The following is a 22,063-nucleotide window of genomic DNA, read 5'->3' as shown; positions in this document are numbered from 1 at the left end:
TTTGCTGCCGTAATGAGGCTGAAGCAGGAGCAGTAATATCACGCAGCACATGTGCAAATGCTAAACTAGCTGGGAACTCATTTCTGATATTACTCCGCCTGCTTCGGCCATGTTACGGCAGCAAACTTCCTTGACTATTACGCCGGAATGGAAGTGTAGTTCCTAATCTTATCAGCCTAGAAACTCGCAGCTTTGCATTTCCGCTGGTCTTAGTACACGATATAACTACAGAAGAGTCAAGTTTTAAATACAACAAATATGGAAACTCGTTGGTCATTTTTGAACGTGATGCTATTGGTCTAATAGGATTCAATGATCTATGCTAAGCTATGCTAAAAGTGATATCGCCAGAACAGGAGAACGCCTGAATGGATTTCAAAACGGTAAAAATCAACTTATTAACTCGGGGGGAGTTGGAGAATGAGCCTATTTCCAAAAAAAGTGGAGTGTTCCTTTAAACTGAATGAGTTGCAGCAGAATTCTAGTTCCCAGCATCTGACTGTATAAAGAGAAATGAATATTTGTTTGTGTTTCTGCAAAAGATTAACATATATGAGTATTGCTATTTTGCTATTTATCCACCTTTTTCTTCCTGCAAAAGTAGGCGTAGCCATTTGGCCATTTTATGGGTCTGGCTTCCGGTCTCATCCACATCTAACTATTTTTAGCTGTACAAAACAGCTCGATTTGCACTTTATATTTCAGATTGGTGTTTCTTACCATTTTATTTTAATGTATTATCTTAATTATTAGCACACTGATTTATACTGCACGTTGTTATTCTCCACCTTATTTCCCTAGCAGATAATAAACCAGAAGTCTCAACCATAGGCTTACTTCTGCATTAAAGAATAAGTTGGATAGGGTTTTCTGATATGTTTCAGTTTTGTATGCATAGGGAAGGTAAATGATCATCTGTAACAACAAAACTGATACAAAAATTGATGCTCATTGCATCTCAAGCAGGTCTGACACTATAAAAAGTGGTAAAAATGTTTTGTTGACATACATTTATTTATAGGTTGGTTCAGCACTTTTAAATAATATTTTTGACCCGAATAAGTTAAATTAGTGCACCAGCCTCAGTCTATTAAAATTTGTTTTCTCATAAATGATATATTACAGAAAAAATACTTTTTTTCTTTATCCACATGTCAAAAGTCAATCGATCATAGATCCGTTTTTCATCCTGTTGTGGTAATTTCTAAAGCGGCTGGTAACCTGGCCTGTTTTCCCAGATGTTGATTAATCTTTGTGCTGGATTAAGCCTGTAGTCCTGGATTAAATTGTGGCGTAATTGGTGAGTGTTCTTTGTGGTGTTGGCTTAAGCGGTCTATAAGAAAACAGTCCTAATAAAAGAGCAGGCTAATCTGCCTCTTAAAGTTTGACAGCAGTGGCACAGCAGAGTTTCACGGCTGGAGAAGGTGCAAGATAAGCATAGTTGAGCATGCCGCTAGGCAGCCTGGGCGCTGTGGTTTGCCACAAAACAGATGTGGATTTAGGAGACCACCCTGCAATACTGTGATGCAGGACTGGGGCCTATAGATGAGTCATAGAATAAGAAAGAGGGGGAAAGAGAGGGCTTACTTACCTTCCATTAACTGATTGAAATAAAGATTGCAGCAGTGTTGCACATCGAGAAAAAGTATCGCAAACCGAAAGCAGTGATTGAAAAGGCCGCTGGTGCAAAGAATGCAGCCAGTCCTGCTGCCATTGAACAACATTTGCATATTTCCTTGGAACTGCACTGATTCTCAAGTTTGTTATTTTTAATATTTTAGTCGTTGACTGATATACACTTAATGCACATTTGACAACATAAAATTGCTGAAAAATGACATTTTACACTATGTTTGTCATCCTGGACCACAAGTAGCATGGGTATATTTGTAGCAATAGCCAACAATACATTGTATGGGTCTAAATTATCGATTTTCCTTTCATGCCAAAAAAAAAATCATTAGGATATTAAGTAAAGATCATGCTCCATGAAGATATATATATATTTTAAATTTCCTACCATAAATATAGCAAAACGTAATATGCATTGCTAAAAACTTAATTTGTACAACTTTAAAGGTGATTTTCTCAATATTTTGATTTTTCGCACCCTCAGATTTTCAGATAGTTGTATCTCGACCATGCATTAATGGAAAGCTTATTAATTCAGATTTTAGATGATGTATAATTCTCAATTCTAAACACACTGACACTTATGACTTATGTTTTTGTGTTCCAGCTTCACATTTACTTAAATTATGCTAGAAAAAATATTTGAAATAAGGGGAAATATTGCTCAAAACTGACCTAGAAACATTGCTCTGTAATTATTTTATCATGTGCCAATAGTAAATGATATTATTGCATGCTTTGGAAACTAGTGTGAAGTTGTGGCAAAAAAAAAATGCAGCCTTAAAAGGCATTGGAGATTTATGCACGAATGTTGTGTATTTTACCTTTTCTGTCACCAGATGAATGAACGTCTTTTGCAAGATTGTGGAGAATGAGAAACTCCCTAACTTTTCATTTAACGGGAAAAGGGGTAAGGGGGAGAACAAGACGGGGAGAAAAGTTTTTTTCTTCCTAAAGTTTGAGCTTTCACTTTCTGCCTTCGAGGCGGGGTTAGCGGCGAGAGCAGCATGGAGTAGGCGCAAGGGGGGACGGCGAGCAATTGCAATGCAGCAACGCGGCGAACTTCCACTCAACTTCAAAACGCGATTCATTTCCCGCCTCTGAAATAACTATGTACTCTCCTTACTGCCTGACACAGGTAAAATGCCTTTATTTAATTAATCAGTCGTGTCTGTGTTGTCCGGATGCGGCATTGTACAACCTTTGCCGTGTCTTGTCTTCTGTGTTGCAGCTTAATAAATGCATTTCAGGTTCTGCGTTGCGCTTTAAAGAACATTATTTTCAGTCGCGCGTTTATTTGCAGCTTCCAGCTCCGGCGCGGTATCGTTTCGGAACTCTTGTCGTGCGTTTCATTGCACATGGGAGAGAAACATCGAAGAGAAAATGGCGCTTCTCCCAAATCTATTTTATATAAAAGGAGATGGGTTTGCCCGGAGAGGAAGCGCGACTGGCATAGTAAACGGCTCGTATTTTCGATGTCAGACTATAAAACGTTATGCTCTAATTTCTTGAAGTTGTTTTCCCAAGCTGTGATGTTTCAGGAGAGATGACCCGACGGTGTGTCCAACAGCTGCCGTGCATGAACGTCTCCGCGCCCGAGTTCACAAACATAAAGTGACATTGATACCTGTCCGGAGTGGGAAATGCCTCCAAAATACGTTATATGTGCATTTTGTTCTTCTCTGATAGTATTTTATTGTAGTTGAATGGACAGAGTGTGTTAAAATGCGTTTACTTCTAATGCATTTCTGACGTTATGCATTAGGCTATTATATGCATGTGCAACTTATCACATGATATTTAAAAAATATCTTAGAAGTTTTATAGCTCACTACATTCATTCATAATTTATGAACGTTTTTCATTATCGTAGGCATGTTGGCAGCTTGATTATGTGAAGCAGTAATACGTACAATGGTCTGTTTGTATGCATAAAGATTATGTTGTTGTGCAACACATAAAAGATATCAACATAGTCGTGATTAAAGTACTTTCAGGATTACAATTAAATTATTCCCTTTTAAAATGTCATGACAGTAGGCTGTTACAGGCCGAGGTTCAATCCGAGCAGTTCTTTCCAAATTGACGGGTGACTTAATTTACGGTCACCAGTCTTTGGAAAACATTATTCTCTTCAACTGTCTGTATACTTGCCAAGAAGGAAGACTTTTGTAATTATAAAATATTTTACTACACTTACTTAGCTCACAGCAAAAAGTATGCTTTGATTTGTTCTTTGAATGCATGTTTGTCTTAGTTTAAAGATACTCGCTTCATTGTTTGTCTCAGATATAATTCTTAAAAATTAATAAGCAGTGTTTAAAGTGTTAGTAGTCTTGTATTTGAGCAGAAATTTCCATTTTGGAAGTTATAGCATGTGCCTGACGGCCTACACTTGAAGCCTTTTTGCACAAGTAGTATTGTTTTGAAGAAGCAAAGAAGCGTGTATTTTAATAAATAATTCCTTAGTAAATTGAAAATGTATTTGCAGTCGGTGCCATATATGCGCGCAGGGGCTTGTTTGTGCTTCATGTCGCTTGAAGGAGTCGAACCGCGGCGGCTGGAATCTCGTCCATCTCGGAGAGCCTCCCTCGCACAGTTTGGCCCGGTTTTGTGGCAGTCGCTCTTTCTGGCTGTTAAATATTCCTCTAGCAGTCATTCGACAGGTCTTTAAAATAACTTTCCTTTAGGCTAAGACAGAAGTAATTGAATTCTCAATAGCTAATGACCCGAAAGCATATGTAAACTTATTCTCTTCTTCATAATTTATTTCTTTCTTAATTTTTAGAGGATTTCGGTCTTGGCTTTAATTTCTTGGCTGCAAATAGGCCTTTCTCCTTTTCCCCACACGGCAGACTGGGTCACGCCAAACTGTCGCTGAATCCAAGACGTCTACTGGTGTGTCTAAAATAAATCTCCTTTTCTCTCATTTTGCATAGTCGACGGCTCTTGTTTTTGTGGCGAATAATTGTTTTCTTGCTAATTACGTTTTTTTTTTTAAAGCAAATAGCTAGGTTTTTTTCCCAGTGTAAAGTAGGCCCAAATGGCAAGCCGTTTGTAAAATTGCCCGCAAGCCGTATGCCTATTATATTAAAAAGGCACATATGTTCTTCAAAAGATAGGCCTATGTGTCTATGTTTATTTAAAAATACTAAAGAAATTGAAGTGTATAGTCCTGTGCCAGAGCTGCTTAGAGAAGCGTTGCTTCTGCATTGCGCGGCCTAGTCAAAGTGCACGCATTCAATCGTGCGCATTCAAGTTTATATCTAGCATGAATTAGCTATATGAATGCATCCTAGTTTTATGCTATGTTATTAACTAATAGTTGATTAAAAAAAAAAAAGTTTTTTATCTAGTACGTCTGCAGCCGTCAATTCAATGGTTTGAATATTTCAATATTTGCTTTGCGCAGTCGGCGAGGGCGATTGGTAAAGATCCAATTAACAGTGAAGAGTAAACATTAGGGTCAGTGACAAATAATTTCCTAGATAAAAATGATAAAACTTTCAGAAATGCAATATATTGCACAACCCTTTAAACATTCAATATAGGCCTCCAGTATAGGCTACAAATGCAAATATTTAAAAAATAAATCAGCGCACCTGAGCTGTTGCCCGTTGATCCAAAGGTTAATTAATATGATTTTTCAAGACATCTCCTTTCTGTTTTACGGCTTTGTTGTCATATGACAAAATGGCTATACACCACACTGAGTTTGATTTGGCAGACAGCCTTTTTTAAATAATGTTTTAAAACACTGGTGCAAAATGTATTTTTATTAAACCGACTTTTAGTCTTAGCAAAAGAAATCTAAATTACTTTCTGAAACGTATTCATCATAGAAGAGATAGGCCTCCATTTAAGTAATTTTTGGTATCATTTGCAGATTTGAAAATGTTTTTTTTTTCATAGTTAATCTGTTTGTTAAGTATTTTGTCTCAGAATTTGATCATTGATAAATGTGTATTATTTGTAGGCTATCATCACGTGTAGATGTTTTTTCTTTTAATAGCAAAGTGTCTGAGACGCACCTAAGTAGGGAGTGCGTGTGAGCAATAAAGGCCACGGCTTACGGGTAAAACCCCAAACCTTTATCACGCTGATTTACTGCGTAGTCGTCTTAAATCTTTCATCCCGTGTTGGCATTAGCTCGACTGTGATTTTGATAGCGACGATAAAAGATTCTTCAAACCTGCAATCGCGCCACGTCGTGCGTGTGTTAAAAGGAATCCCTCCTTTGTCTCTTGTGGCTTTAGATGCGATTCAGATTGCAGGCTGGATAAATCTTGCGGCAGGCCACGTTTACGTGGAGTCAAAACTTGGGTGAGGTTTGGCGGTTTATGGGACGTTTATGTGCCTTCAGAGAAGATGGAGACAAGGGGAGAGAGGGAGGGCGTGTGTGTCTGCGCAGCCGATGGATTCCTGTCCACCAGCGCGGATGTTGTCGATCCCACGAAATCCTCCACTAACTCTGTCCGGAGGTTTGTTTAGTCGTCTTACTTATTTAATTACGATTAATTATTCAAATAAACGAGGGCGCCTACGGCGCGGCAACAAATGTAAACAATAACTAATGAATTATTAACGTTGATAAAAGGTTTTCTGGAATGGCCCGAACAGGTGGGGAATCTCAAGCTTCCTACGTAATGGAAGTTAAGCATGTGTTGCCAAATGTGCCGCGGTGCAAAATGCCGTTTGGGGAGTCTAAAGGCCTCAGCAGGGGGCTTGCACGTATCTCAGGACAAGTGGTTAACATTAATAATGTATTTAGAATTTTTCTACATTTTCCACATCTCGGATTTGAGGACATTGCGGGTTTAGCCTTGGGTGAAGGTATTTCCTGAAGTTTAGCAAGTGCACTTCAATATGTATTCATATTTGTGACCCTGGACCAAAAACCAGTCATTTTTAAATATTATTTAATAATAAATAAGCTTTCCATTGATGTATGGTTTGTTGGAATAAGACTATATTTGGCCCAGATACAATTATTTAAAAATCTGGAATCTGAGGGTGCAAAAACATCAAAATATTGAGAAAATTGCTTTTGAAGTTGTCTAAATGAAGTCCTTAGCAATGCATATAACTAATCAAAAATTAAGTTTTAATATATTTACGGTAGAAAACTTACAAAATATCTTCATGTAACATGATTGCTTAATATCTAAATGATTTTTGTCATAAAAGAAAACTTAAGACTGTTTTTGTGCTCCAGGGTCACATATATAAACAATAGTGTTTTTTTTTTTTTTTTTTGGCTTCTGTGGTTCAATGAAGAACCTTTACCATCCATGAAACCTTTTCATTGTGCAAAAGGTTCTTTGGGTTATTAAATTCTTCTTAATGCTAAAAATGGTTCTTTTTAAAAACAATTCACTGAAAAAGGTTCTTCCATTGCATCGCCGTGATAATCCCATTTTGAAACTTTTATTTTTAGGAGTGCATGTTCAGGCATAAATGTATTGCAAATAATGGAAATACTTGTGCACTTTACTGACAGAGTAAATGCGAGCTAGGCTTCAAAAAACAGTCAGTCTGCAATAGTGTCATTGTATGTTAAAGGGATAGTTCCCCCGAAAATGAAAATTCTGTCATTAATTACTCACCCCCTGTCATTCCAAACTCGTAATACCTTCATTCATCTTTAGAACACACATTAAGATATTTTTGATGAAATTCAAGAGCTCTCTGGAATATTTTGTCGATGTTCTTGGTACCTTTCTGGACCTTAAACGTAAAAGGACCCTTGCAGTCTACGGAGTGTCAGAGAGCTCTCAGATTTCATCAAAAATATTTTAATTTGTGTTCTGAAGACAAACAAAGGTCTTATGGGTTTGGAACGACATGAGGGTGAGTAATTAATGACAGAATTTTTATTTTTGGGTGATCTAACACAATCCTTTATTTTGCTTGTCTTTCCCACCACAAAAGCAGCTCGGTAGCTCAGTGCGTTCGTTGCTGTCGCTTTACATAGTGACTATTTTTGGGGCAGCCCTGGCCTAATGGTGAGGGAGTTGGGCTTGTAACCCAAAGGTTGCCGGTTCGATTCCCACACCGGCAGGAATTAAAGGTGGGGATTGTGAATGAACAGCGCTCTTTCCACCTTCAATACCATGACTGAAGTGCCCTTGAGCAAGGCACTGAACCCCCAGTTGCTCCCCGGTGTGTGTTCACAGTGTGTGTGTGTGTGTGTGTGTGTGTGTGTGTGTGTGTGTGTGTGTTTGTTCACTTCTCACTGCTGTGTGTGTGTGCACTTGGATGGGTTAAATGCAGAAGGCCAATTTCGAGTATGGGTCACCATACTTGACAATACGTCACGACTTTCCACAGTTTTTTTTAACATATTCTGAGATTCTGATATTGAGGATATCTATCTTGTTTCACAGCATAATTTGCACTTTGAATGCTTAAAATAACATGCAGCAGAGACTCGTTCTAACACTATGGGTTAAATGGAGCAATTTCTTTTGCGCTGTTAACAAATCAAAATTTTTAATGTATCCTTCTTGCTTTGTTTTATCAATCATTTGCTCTTATTTACCAGGCTCAATTGAGCAATTGAAATGCACTTCTTAGGCGATTTGATTTTGACCAAACAGAGCATTATTTCTACATTTGGTTTCAGATAAGCCCTGTTTGGTTCACCTGGACTGAAGTGCTGCTTTTGGCAGGCCTCACTCTTCGCTCTTGATAGATATTGCAGCTTTCCTAAACATAACAGCAATTTAACGATAATGACAAATGCTGTTTTCCTACCTATTGAATTTCCCCTATAAAGGTCTTTTTGGGACACGGCTCTGAGGGAGGAAGACATTGCATCAGACATGCACATTAACTACTCTTTCCTCCAGTTGTCTTGCTCAGCCTGGCAGGGAAATGGGTGAAACGGGAGGCTTTAACTGGGAGAAAGTGTGTGGGAAATGCAGAATGTAGTTTTAGAAAGCGGGAGAGAACAGGTTGGGGCCGAGGCAGCAGCCTGGGGGAATACCATTCGATCTCCATCACAGGTCATTTCTATATGCAAAAAACATTAAGTCTAGCTATAAATGTCATACTCAATATGAGTCCCCAGGCTGTTGCCTTAACATGCTTGTCGTTCACCTGAGTGTGTTTTTGATTGCACTGAAGGACGTACTGCTCAAGCCACAGCAAATGTGAGCGTCTGCAACCTTAAGTGTTACTGCGAAGTCTTTGGCTCCGTTCAGGTGTCTGTCAGAAGACAGTGCAAATTGTTAATAGCTTTAGATTCCTCATGCATGAATCATTTCAAAAAAGTGCAATGCCGTTCCTCCCTCGCAGCCCAGCATGACCCTGCTGCAATTCTGCTGGCATAACTGTTTGGTGTGGTAACAATATGCAAAGTTACGTTATATTTATGTTTCTGGCAGACTCTGTCTTACCAGAGCGACTTAGAAAATACATGTGCTGTGTTTTAGCTGGCAGCTGAAGACGCAGCTCAAGTGCTACGATGAAACCTCTAGGTTCTAGAAAGAACAAACGTGTCAGCTGTTATAGTAGAATAAGTCTTGAGATTTTAAAAAAGATTCGTTATTGGCATCTGTGGTTCCATGAAGAAGTTTCAACACCTATAGAACCACTAAAGGTTCTTTAGATTGTTAAAAAAAAGTTCTAAAAATGAATTCTAGGTCTAGGTCTACTCCTTAATAATCACCAGGATGATAGTTACCTATCATCTTTCTCTCATTTTTCCTTTCCTTTCTTAGTCTGTCTGTGCTTCGTTCTTCAAACTTTCTTACGTCTCCGTCATCCGTCTTTTAATAACCGTGCACTTTAGTTCTGTAGTCATGGTGCACTGTATGCACACACAAAGCCAAGCACATTTTACTCAATATGTTCTCATAATCACTTCACTTAGCACAACTGTGTAACAATGGCGTCTTTCACAGCGGTGACCGCACTCTTGAATTTGTCTCCTCTCTTTTTGCTCATTTAAAGAGAACTGGCGTTCCGGCCCAATGCTGTTGTAATTCACTAAAGTTGTGTCTTTCATTGGCCAGAAATAACCAACTTCCACTGAAAGGTCATGGTATTATTGAGGCCAGCACAAGCATATGGTTTTTTGCTTTTATGCTAGGTCAAGTCCTTTTTTTTTGTTTCACTGTTCATAATTTAACTTTAGGGTGAAAGACCTCAGGGTGAGTAAACACACCATGACTTGAATCCAGGCTATAAAAATTGTTCGACTGGCTCTCGTACATAATCAATAATATATATTTTTTTGTTTTTCATTATTTTTTATTCTTGTTTGTTTTACTTTTCCATTTAAATTTAATATTTTTTATTTTATTGCTTTATTGCTTTATTTTTTGTTGTTTTTGTATTATGTTTCTTACCATGTTTGCTATTCTATTACATATAAGGTCAAAAGTTTACATACACCTTGCAGAATCTACAAAATGTTAATTATTTGACCGAAATAAGAGGGATCATGCATGTTATTTTTTATTTAGTATTGACCTGAATAAGATATTTAAAATAAAAGATGTTTACATATAGTCCACCAGAGAAAATAATAGTTGAATTTATAAAAATGACCCTGTTCAAAAGTGTACATACACTTGATTCTTAATACTGTGTTGTTACCTGAATGATCCACAGCTGTGTTTTTTTGTTTAGTGATAGTTGTTCATCAGTCCCTTGTTTGTCGTGAACCGTTAAACTGCCTGCTGTTCTTCAGAAAAATCCTTCAGTTCCCACAAATTCTTTGGTTTTCCAGTATTTTTGAGGGACTCATGCAACTATTACAGAAGGTTCAAACGTTCACCGATGCTTCAGAAAGAAACACAATGCGTTAAGAGACGGGGGTTGAAAACTTTTTGAATGTGAAGATTAGGGTAAATTTAACTTGTTTTGTCTTTTGGGAAACATAAGTATCGTCTGCAGCTTCTGAAGGGCAGTACTAAATGAAATAAATATGATATTTTGGCAAAATAAGAAAAATTTACAAATCTTCATTCTGTTCAAAAGTTTTCACCCCCGGCTCTTAATGCATCATTTTTCCTTCTGGAGCATCAGTGAGTGTTTGAACCTTCTGTAATAGTTGCACATGAGTCCCTCAGTTGTCCTCAATGTGAAAAGAGAGATCTCAAAATCATACAGTCATTGTTGGAAAGGGTTCAAATACACAAAAAAGCTAAAAAACCAAAGAATTTGTGGGATCTAAAGGGTTTTTCTGAAGAACAGCAGGCAGTTTAACTGTTCAGGACAAACAAGGGACTCATGAACAACTATCACTAAACAAAAAACACAGCTGTGGATCATTCAGGTAACAACACAGTATTAAGTATCAAGTGTGTGTAAACCTTCAACGTATTATTTTCTCTTACGGACTATATGTAAACGTCTTCTATGGGAAATATCTTATTCAGGTCAGTTTTAAAATAAAAATAACATGCATTTTATATGATCCCTCTTATTTTGGTAAAATAATTACATTTAAACCTTTGACCTCAACTGTATACTCTATTCTATCTGTTCTTCCGAGTCTCTCAGGCAGATTCACAGAATATTAGTATCACAGTATGACTCTTTAGGACGGCAACTGACCTCGAAATGACAAAAAGTCCAAGTGCTACAGAAGGGTTTTGTAAAGGGCTTTCAGACGACGGCGTGTGTGAGTCTTTGATGAGCCCGTGCCTCTCAGTGTAGGTGATAAATGGAGGGTTTAGAGCAAGTGTTTATAGTAGCACAGTAGCTGAAGAGGCCTGCTGTACCGATGGGCCTAAGACACTCAAGGTCGATTATTTCTGTCCTGCAGACTGTGTGTATGTATGTGTGCATGTGTGAGACGGGTGTATTCAGTAGGCTCAGTTGGCATCTATGACCACAGCTCTGCAACTCTTGTTATATTTTGAGTAGCAGTCTCTGCTGTTAACTGTGTATGCTAATAAAGTAGCTTTTTTGTTTTTAACCTAACGCAAATTCCTTGCACCGTTGCCGTGGCTTTCGGTTGCTCCCCGTATTGTTGTTTGGCCTTTGGAATGGATCATGTGGAGCAGCGCACTGGTGCTGCACCACAGGCACTGACAACAAGCCCTAACATTACAATACTTTAACCTGCCGAGGAACATACACTCAAAAAAAAAAAAAAAGAGTAAGAAGAGTGAATATGTTTGCTTGACAGCAGATGTATTTTAGGAACTATGCAGCATAACACTCAATGCAGAGATCTTCCCAAAGTCGTGCAGAATTTTGCATTACTTTGCTATGAACGCTGAACTGTGATATCCATGTGCGCGGTGGTCTTGGGAAAAATAGAGCAATTAGTCTTTTCTGTCGTTTATGCAAACATTCCACTGGAGCGACTGTTGAATGTACACACATGCTCCAGGCTCTTGCCATTTGGGAAGGTACAGTAGGCACTCAATGTGGTATCGCAAGATTTATGAATTGATTACAGTCTGTCAATCCATTGACAAGCAAAAAATATTATTTTACCCAACGGATGTTTTATTTCCACAGATTCATGTTTATTCATGTTTACAGGTCATGCGAAATGTCAGATACAAACATCAGGCTTTGGCTCTGTTCCAAAATATAGTGAGCTACCTACATAGGCAGCTGACTTCTAAGACAGCATGGAATCTCATGAATGAATGATTTGGGATATGCCACATAAGCAGCAACATCAGCACTCCTTCTGTACGTTGATAAGAAGAGACTTCTTTCAAAATTATAAAAATCCTCTCACCAAGGCTGCATTTATTTGATACAAAATACAGTAAAAAACAGTAATAATCTGAAATATTATTTAAATTTAAAATAACTGTTTTCTATTTGGATATATTTTAAACTTTAATTTATTTCTGTGACGCAAAGCTGAATTTTCAGCATCATCACTCCAGTCTTCAGTGTCACATGATCCTTCAGAAACCATTCTAATATGCTAATTTAATAAATATAATATAATACAAAATCTTATGTCATATTTAATCAATTTCATGCATCCTTACTTTGTAAAAGCATTCATTTCTGAGCTCAAACGTTTAAAAAGTAAAAGCCCAAACTCTTTTTGGCATCTTGCTAGAGTTTGTAACAGAGTCTTTACCGCCGCAAGCTTTCATGCATGGATGCAGTGAACAATTAACATTCACAACTTAACTGCGCTAATAGCTAATATTTCATTGTCATCTTGTCGATCTTGTTTAGAGCGGTCGGTGTGTGAGAAATGCGCCGCTGCGAGCCATGTGTTGCCTGACCAAGGTGCGTCCTGTAATCCTGTGTAATCTGGCTCTGGTCTATTAGCGATTAATTGATTGCGATATCTAATCTGAACGGACTATTATTTATGATGGTTATCATCGAAATTGCCCGTAATGGCAGATAATTATGGCCAGATGTGGTCAATCTGAGATTAGCTTTTAAAGTCAACACACATTACAGTAAACCATCGCAGATGTGTAATATGCACACACACCCTCCCCCTTAATCTAAGCATCATGTTTGTGGAATGCAAGAACATGCGCAACTCCACTTTCCCCTAACCTCAAATGAAATACATTACCCCTTCTAAACACAAACACACACACACACTCACACACACTGCTCTCTGCATCACTAAGTTAATGCTCATTGTCAGTATTTTATACAGTACTTGTTAAATTATTATTACCTTTTTTAATTGTTGTTTTTGATTAAATTCACCACTTTCTTAGTTTTCTCTCTTATTATACACTTGTTTTTGTATTACTGTTGTGCTTGCCAAGGCTAGCATTGCTTTTGCATTTATTTTACTGAGCTATCAGATTTTTTGATGGCAGATGATGCAGATTTCCAGTTTCCATGGATGTTAAAGGTTCTGCACGGAACAATCAATGCCAATAAAGAACCTTTAATTTTAAAAGTGTTTATAAGAAGAAGTTCAGTAGAAATATTTTCACAATAGTGAGGGTGAAAAACTAGACTTGCATTGAAGTAGATGCCAGAAGATCTTAGTGATTTGTAGGTGAACCAAGTAGCCACCTAAAATCCATCCAGAACACCTTAGCATTACGTTGACAAATTTTGCATTGACTAATTTTTAAAACTTGTGTCATGGCAGTAAAGTGCGCTAAATTGAATGCCTTAGATGGTCTTGGAGCAGTTGCTGATCTTAGATCAGTTATAGTGTTACTTTTAAAAGTAATCCATTACAATATTCTGTTACTCCATAAAAAGTAACTTATTGCATTACTTAGTTACTCTTTATGAAAAGTAATGCATTGTGTTGATCTTAGATCAGTTACACACAGTGTTGGGGAAAGTTGCTTTTGTAAAGTAATCCTTTACAATGTTCTGTTACTCCAAAAAAAGTAACTGATTGCATTACTTGGTTACTCTGAAAAGTAATGCATTGCATTAATCTTAGGAATGTGAAAAGTTACTTTTAAAAGTAATCCATTACAATGTTCCGTTACTCCATAAAAAAGTAACTTATTGCATTACTTAGTTACTCTTTATGAAAAGTAATGCATTGCTTTAATCTTAGATCAGTTACACACAGTGTTTGGGAAAGTTACTTTTAAAAGTAATCCATTACAATATTCTGTTACTCCATAAAAAGTAACTTATTGTGTTACTTAGTTACTCTTTATGAAAAGTAATGCATTGCTTTAATCTTACATCAGTTACACACAGTGTTGGGGAAAGTTGCTTTTAAAAGTAATCCATAACAATATTCCGATACTCCATAAAAAAGTAACTTATTGTATTACTTGGTTACTCTATGAAAAGTAATGCATTGCATTGATCTTACATCAGTTACACACAGTGTTGGGGAAAGTTACCTTTAAAAGTAATCCTTTACCATATTTCATTGCTCCATAAAAAAGTAACATTACGTTACTTAGTTACTGTTTATAAAAAGTAATGAATTGCATTGATCTTAGATTAGTTACACACAGTTTTAGGGAAAGTTACTTTTAAAAGTAATCCATTGCAATATTCCGTTACTCCATAAAAAGTAACTTATTGCATTACTTAGTTACTCTTTATGAAAAGTAATGCATTGCATAAAAAGTAACTTATTGCGTCACTTAGTTACTCTTTATGAAAAGTAATGCATTGCGTTGCTTTTTGTCACCTGGACTGGACTTGCTTATTAGTTTTTTTAATAACAAAAATGCCTAAAGTTATATTATTTGGAAACTGTAGAAGCCCTTTCACACCAAAAGTGAAATTAAGCATCAGGCTGAAAGAAGCGCCTCTGTCTCTGCATTTACTACTGATTTCTCTCAACACAGGGACAGGAGAGCTGTCAGTCAATAAATTGGAAAAGAAAGTAGCTTGCGTTACTTATTTGAAAAAGCATTGCAGACATTTTGTTGTAAATTTAAAAATAAGGCGTTAATTTACTAGTTACTGTAAGTAAAAGTAAAAGTAATCTGATTACATAATTCACGTTACTTGTAATGCATTACCCCCAACACTGGTTGGAGTCCCCTACAACAGGTTAAAGGTCAGAAAACATTGTAATTATCTTAGAATATACAGTACATTTATTATTAGAATGATTTTGCAAAGATTTCTAAACGATTCATTCGAAGCAGTTCTGAGTTTAGCGTCTGTAAGCCCCTCCCTTCCATAAACCTACTCTGCTCTTATTGGTCAGCTGGCCAAGTCTGTTGTGATTGCTCTTTCCGTATACAATGCAAGCGAATCAAGCAGTTAAAGTTTAGCTATTAAACTGTAAACACCTAACAAAACAATAATGGTGGATATGTTAGCCGAGTGCTAACGTGACTAACTGATGAAACAAAAGAGTTTGTAAACCAAAATATGTCTACTTTCTTTATTATTAAAGTAATTAGCTCTTTAAAGTGAAATTTTGAAGTAGAACGATTGAGTTTTCTTAAAAAATGTACTCCAGTAATCTTTATTTACAAAGTCTAAAAATCATTTTTTACAGTGTAGGTGATGTTCGATCATGGCTAAGGTCATGATTTAGGTTTATGAGGCTGGTTGCAGATCAGCGTCAGTGTCGCCGTCACTCTGTGGATTTAGGGAGGAATGTGGTGAAACGGGAGGGATGGTGGTTTTTAAACGATTGGGGAAAGCGATGGCGGTTTTTAAAGGAGTTCAGGGAGGGATGGTGGTTTTTAAAGGCGTGGAGGAGGTGATGTTTATTGACTTGCGGACCGCTGCAGCCATAGAGTGTTACTTGGAAGAACGGATGGCAGCGGTCCAGGGATGGAGGGAGACGCTGCACATTCGTACAGTATGCACACGTGTGTGTGCCTTAACACATAAAACTAATCATGCTTTGTAACTTAAACAGGAATGAGATCTGGGTGAATGTTAAAAAAAGAGCAAAGTAGAGGGGAAAAAAACAGACTCGCGTAATCCCCCTGTGATAAACAGATGTTTATTTAGTTGTTGGGTGTTATAAATGGGTGCAGGAGAAGTGGTGCCTGTTTCCTTTTTGGGAACATTTACATGGTTTAACTCGCACACTTTCTCTTTTCCAAAGCTTAATGAGTTGCCCATGTAGCCAGTATTATAAGGTATCAAAAACGACCTTCTCTTGGTGAGCATATCTGTTGAAGATGGCTGTCAGAAATGTTCAAGTTTGTTATTAAATCAATGCAGGAAAGCATTGATAAATAATTTAGTCATATTAATTGAGTATTTTACCCAATATTTGTGGGTTCTATGCATTATATATATTAGTGTTGCACCATTAGCTTAGCGACATGCTAACGCCAAACTCTGTTGAAATCATTTGTGACCCTTGACCACAAAACCGGTCTTAAGTAGCACGGGTATATTTGTTGCAATAGCCAAACATGTTCCATGAAGACATTTTATAAACTTAACTTTTGATTAGTAATATGCAGTGCTAAGAATTGCTAAGGCGATTTTTTTTTTTTTTTTTTTTGCACTCTCAGATTTTCAAATAGTTACTTGGGAAATTGTATAGAAGAAATAGTATCTCGGCCAAATATTGTCCTATCCTAACAAACCATACATCAATGGAAAGCTTATTTATAGGGTTGGGCATCGTTTTGATTTGAACGATTCTGATTCCGATTCCAATTCTTCCTTTTGATTTCGGTTCTTTTCGATTCTCAATTCCGATTCTTTGTGGGCTGGAGTCAAAACATGTCACAGGCTCATTTGATTTCACAGAGGATAATTTTATTTTGATTCAATATGAGTTTTAGTTTTAGGAGCTGCAGCCCTTGTAAGCATTAGCAGCAGTAATATTAGGACTGCTACTAGCGTGGGCAATTTGCATAACGCTACATTCATCTACGAGGGAAAAAAATATTTCAGTAACGTTGTTTTTCACCAAATTTGGTCAAGGTGTTTCGTTATATTCGTAGTGCATCGTCCCGTGCAAGATATCATTTTGTCACATGTGTTGCACTGTGCCGACCCAGGCTTTTTTAGTGTGAAATAAAGCCACACTTTTGAGCGCCGCTTACCGTGCTCCATAGCTGCAACTGAACAAGCGTGCGGCAAGCACTTCCGGAAATACGGTGGCCACAATGGGAACCAAAACTTGCGTGTTTGGAACCGATGATCGGAATCGAAAACAAATTTTATAAACAATTCCAATGGCATCGTTATTTTTTTAACGGTTCCAAGTTGGAACCGGTTCTCGATGCCCAACCCTACTTATTTATTCAACTTTCATGATGATGTATAATTCTAAATTTTGAAAAATTGACCCTTATGACTGGTTTTGTGGTCCAGGGTCACATTTATGAGTCACATTTGAGAGTTCCTGCATATTTAAAACATTCCAAATCAGCAAATGATGAGATTGTGTTTCAGTTAGTGTGGTGCTTTAGAAGGGAGCTCCCTATGGAAAGGAAAGGAAAGGAGGTGAAGTGAGGCCAAGTATGGTGACCCATACTAGGAATTTGTGCTCTGCATTTAACCCATCCAAGTGCACACACACGGTAGTGAACACACACACACCGTGAACACACACCCGGAGCAGTGGGCAGCCATTGCTGCGGCGCCCGGGGAGCAGTTGGGGGATCGGTGCCTTGCTCAAGGGACTCACCTCAGTCGTGGTATTGAGGGTGGAGAGAGTGCTGTACATTCACTACAATCCCTGCCGGACCTGAGACTCGAACCTGCAACCTTTGGGTTACAAGTCCGACTCTCTAACCATTAGGCCACGGCTGCCCCACGGCTTGCTGTAGACAGCAACTGAAGCACTGTGAAGTTCTCAGGCATACTGAGATGTGTGTAGACACCTCTTGGCAACTGAGCAACATTTCTGTCGGCGTTTCTAAATTTCTGCCAAAATGTGCATGCACAAAATACAATTGCAGTTGATTTCCACAGTTCGCAAATAATGCGCAGCTGTTTATTTTCTTTTCTCTTGTTCCCTTTGGAGGTATAGGATTCACGATTCGTCAAAGCGCAGTATCATCACAGCCGACAAATCTCTCCAGGCAACTCGAACCAGATTTGTTGGTAAACTACTGCACATTGTGCCAATTAAAATGATGAATTGTGATTTCTGTTTATGTAAGTGAGCTAATCAGAGCACATCTGTAAACAGATGACTGCTGTCAGTGTTATTGCCCATCTAAACTCATAAAACAAAAGAGCAGTCAACAAAATTTGAAAGATTTACAACTGAACTGCAGTTATATCAAATGCAGTAGGTAGTGTAATATACCATCTTAAAGGTGCAGTGTGTAATTTCTGCTGCCTTACTGAGACTGACATAACATCAAGTGTAACAGTTGGGTTCTCAATTGATTTTCTTCAGTGAAAAGTTATTTGTTATTTTTAACAATAACTTGTAAACCTTTAGAGACAGACCTCACGCAAGTTACAAGGTTGTTAGTCAGTGGTTTATGCTTTAGTTGAACTTATCAATCTGCATTATTTCAACTCATTTTTAGATAGTCATGTTTAACAGTAAAATTCCTGGAGAAAGGCTACATTACCCATGATTCCACAGAGAAATCTCTACCAATCAGAGAACTGCGACAAGTCAAACTGCTTAAATATCCATCTATATGCATATTTTTCAATAAACTTAAAATCTATTGTTTCTATGTCAATAATCAGACAATTAATTGTGAATAATCATGATTAATCGCATCCAAAATAAGTTTTTGTGTTCATACTACATGTGTGTGTTACTGTGTATATTTATTATTTATATATAAATACATACACAAACAGGCATATTTTAAGGAAAAATATGTTAGATTTATATAGAAAATATTGTTAATAAATTATATACATAGTATAAAGCATAAATATACATACATTACTGCTGGGTAATGATTAATCGCAATTAATCCCATCAAAAATAAAAGTTTCTGTGTACATAATAAATGTGTGTGTACTATATATATATATATATATATATATATATATATTTATATGCACGCACATGCATGTATATATTTAAGAAAAATGTCATGTTTATATATTAAATATATTAATATATAATATAAATTAAATGAATATAAATATATACATGTAAATACATATAAATGTTTTCTAAATATATACAATGTGTGTGTATTCATATATACATATATACAGTACACACACATATATTGTATAAACAAAAACTTTTATTTTGGATGTGATTAATTGCAATTAATCATTGCCCAGCACTAATATACAAATATATATTTTTAAATATATACATCTATGTGTGTGCATTTATATATACATAATAAATATACACAGTACACACATATAGTATGTAAACAAAAACTTTTATTTTGGTTGCGATTAATCGCGATTAATTGTTGCCCAGCACTAATATACATCATATATATATATATATATATATATATATGGTATGTGTGTGTATTTATATATACATAATAAATATGCACAGTACACACACATATATTATATAAACAAAAACTTTTATTTTGGTTGCAATTAATCACGATTAATCGTTGCCCAGCATTAATATACATATAAATATTTTTTTAAGTATATAAATCTATGTGTGTGTATTTATATATACATAATGAATATACACAGTACACACACATATAGTATGTAAACATACATTTTTATTTTGAATGCGATTAATCGCGATTAATCGTTTGACAGCCCTTCAGTTATATTGAAACCATTAAGTATACAGTCCTGTAGCATTGACTTATTGTCAGATTTCCAAATACTTTTTCCAAATCAAAATTTGCAATGTTGTGATTCACCTCGCATCAGTTTAGTTTGGTTCATTCCTTATATCTCAAAATAAAGATGTTTTAAAATCTCTAAAGAAAAAAAAGGAATAGGGAAAATGCATAAGTCGTGGGCGGGACTACCTGTTTGTTTGACTAATGGCGCACAGAGGGAGTGTTCAGGAAACCTGTTTGAAATCAGCCGTTATTGCAGTTCTGTTTGGTGCGCTTCTGAGAAATGTTATTGAAATATCAATCACCACAGCCACTAAATACCTCAGACTTCCCAGTGTCTTTTTATTCAGTAAACGAGCCTCAGTGAATCAGGTCCGTAGCGGTGGTGTGACTCGGGCCGTGTGGCGCGCTGCCAGCTTCCAGCCTCACTCCCGTGATATGTGTGTTTAGACTGGCTTTCACTGAGGTGGTAAAATCCAGACCTTAACCTGAAGGCATAGCACAGTCAGTCCTCTGAGTTATGCCAGCCTTTCACCAATGCCGCCCACCACAGGAAAGAGAGAGGGGCAGTATTTAAAGGCTCGCTCGAAATGTTTTGGCAGGGATGTAATCGTGATCTTGGCATTGAATGCAGGCTCAGTCTAAGGAACTGGGTCATGTTCGGGTTAGCACTTTTTGCAGCGTCTGCTCGCGCACTCTCAGAGAATTACTAAATGAGCTCAATATCTGGCAGCGCTTTACAACACTTATCGTTACTCTTGAGCCGGCCGTCAAGGAGCGGAGTTTTATGTGCGTTTTATAATTCGCAGAGGAGTTCGTGATGATGTCATCAGCTCATTACAGTTGGCGTCGGATCAGTTGATTCATGAGCGTTTCGTAATAGAAAGAGATCACAGGATATTGGTGGAGGCATGTTCGGGGATCAGTAAAAGATGTTTGAGTAATTCTACAGCTGAGGTCATATACTCATCCTGGGCATTAGCATGAGCATGGTGCTATTTTACCTGCACGATAAGGGGCTTTTGGAGGCCAGCTTTTTTTTCTTTTATTATGTTAACATGTTGTCCTTATCTCCTCCATTGGAAGCACTTGTTATTCTCTGTGTACGGACTCTATGCTCAGGTTACACAGCTCAGGGGCCACTTTTAGAAAATGCGCAGTGAATAAAATGACCTGATAATTCATTTGGGTTTAAAATATGCAGCAACCAACAATTGAGACGGTGACCGGGCGCCTTGTTTTCGGAAATATTTTTCTGCATGGGATCAAGACTTTAAAGGGGATGCAAAATTCACTTTTACATGATGTTTGCATATAAATGTGTCTTTGCTGTGTGTGGACACAACCACCCTACAATGATAAAACTACATTCACTTCTTTTTTTAATCCCCAAAAAAACCTAAGCAGTCTTAATTATCAAGCAGTTTAGATTTTTTCAGTAGTATGATGTCATAATGCCCAGGCCCCGCCCACAATTGCTAACCGACTCTCTCATATTAGCATATTTCCCCCCTCAGCAATCCAGGTGTTCTGTGTTTGGATGTAAAAGTTAACATAAAGAGTCTTCATTTACTCCCGACATCAGAGCCACTGAGGACGCAGTGGATTAGTTTTGTTTTTGATGCTAACACCAACAAATACACAAAAAATGGAAGAGAGGGGCGGGGTGAGCAGCAGCTCATTTCCATTTAAAGAGACATGCACTAAAATGGCTTGCTGTGAACAGAGTTGTTTTTAACAAGTTAAAAAGGTAAAAAAATGTAGGGATTTTAACCAAAGTATGTTGCAGACATTTCATGAAGATGCAAAAGAATCATACCAACCTGTAACAAAATGGCCATCAGATGTCTCCTTTAGGACATGAACCAAACCAACAAGCTCTGAGATAAATTGTGATGAATTTAATTGATTTTTGAAATGCAGAAAGATGTCAAAGTCTCTTTAAGTGAATTGAAAATGCAGTAATATAGACCTGTTGACTTGTAGTCTTTAATTATGAGTGTAAAAAATGGCTTATTTTATTGAGTTCATTGCACAGAGTGGGTGGTCACATCTCAGATTTGTTGTTGCATTTTCCGTTTCTTGGTGGGCTGTGAGTAATGTTGTTTTTCATGGGAATTCGGCTATTAAATATGTATAAGCCTCAAGTAAGTGTGAATTCAGCATTTCTAGAAAATCCATGATCTGAGCTCATAGTTGTTTTATGTGTTGTTCCTAAAAATCAATGAGAACTGATGAGATTTGTACTTGTAGAACCTTCTTTGTACTCTGTTTTAACTAGTACCTTGCCTTGTATTTTTATTAGTGCTGGGCAACAAATTCCAAAATATTTGTTTGTGTGTAAATATGTG

The 22,063-nt window shown here is 37.1% G+C and overlaps 1 protein-coding gene across 1 annotated transcript in view; it reads left to right on the top strand.

The window, feature by feature from the left end:
• The first annotated feature begins 2,655 nt into the window (after positions 1–2,655).
• The window catches only part of nfixa (nuclear factor I/Xa), a 98,905-nt gene continuing 79,497 nt past the window's right edge, over positions 2,656–22,063 (top strand). The window contains exon 1 of the mRNA XM_073842841.1: positions 2,656–2,770. Within this exon, the coding sequence (XP_073698942.1) occupies positions 2,744–2,770 (27 nt within the window). The 5' untranslated portion in view covers positions 2,656–2,743. The remainder of the gene's footprint in view (positions 2,771–22,063) is intronic.

Source organism: Garra rufa, chromosome 6 (genome assembly GCF_049309525.1).
Source record: "Garra rufa chromosome 6, GarRuf1.0, whole genome shotgun sequence".
In the NCBI taxonomy this organism is placed as follows: domain Eukaryota; kingdom Metazoa; phylum Chordata; class Actinopteri; order Cypriniformes; family Cyprinidae; genus Garra; species Garra rufa.
The sequence above is the reverse complement of the archived record's forward strand: the minus strand, read 5'-3'. Positions and strand labels throughout refer to the sequence as shown.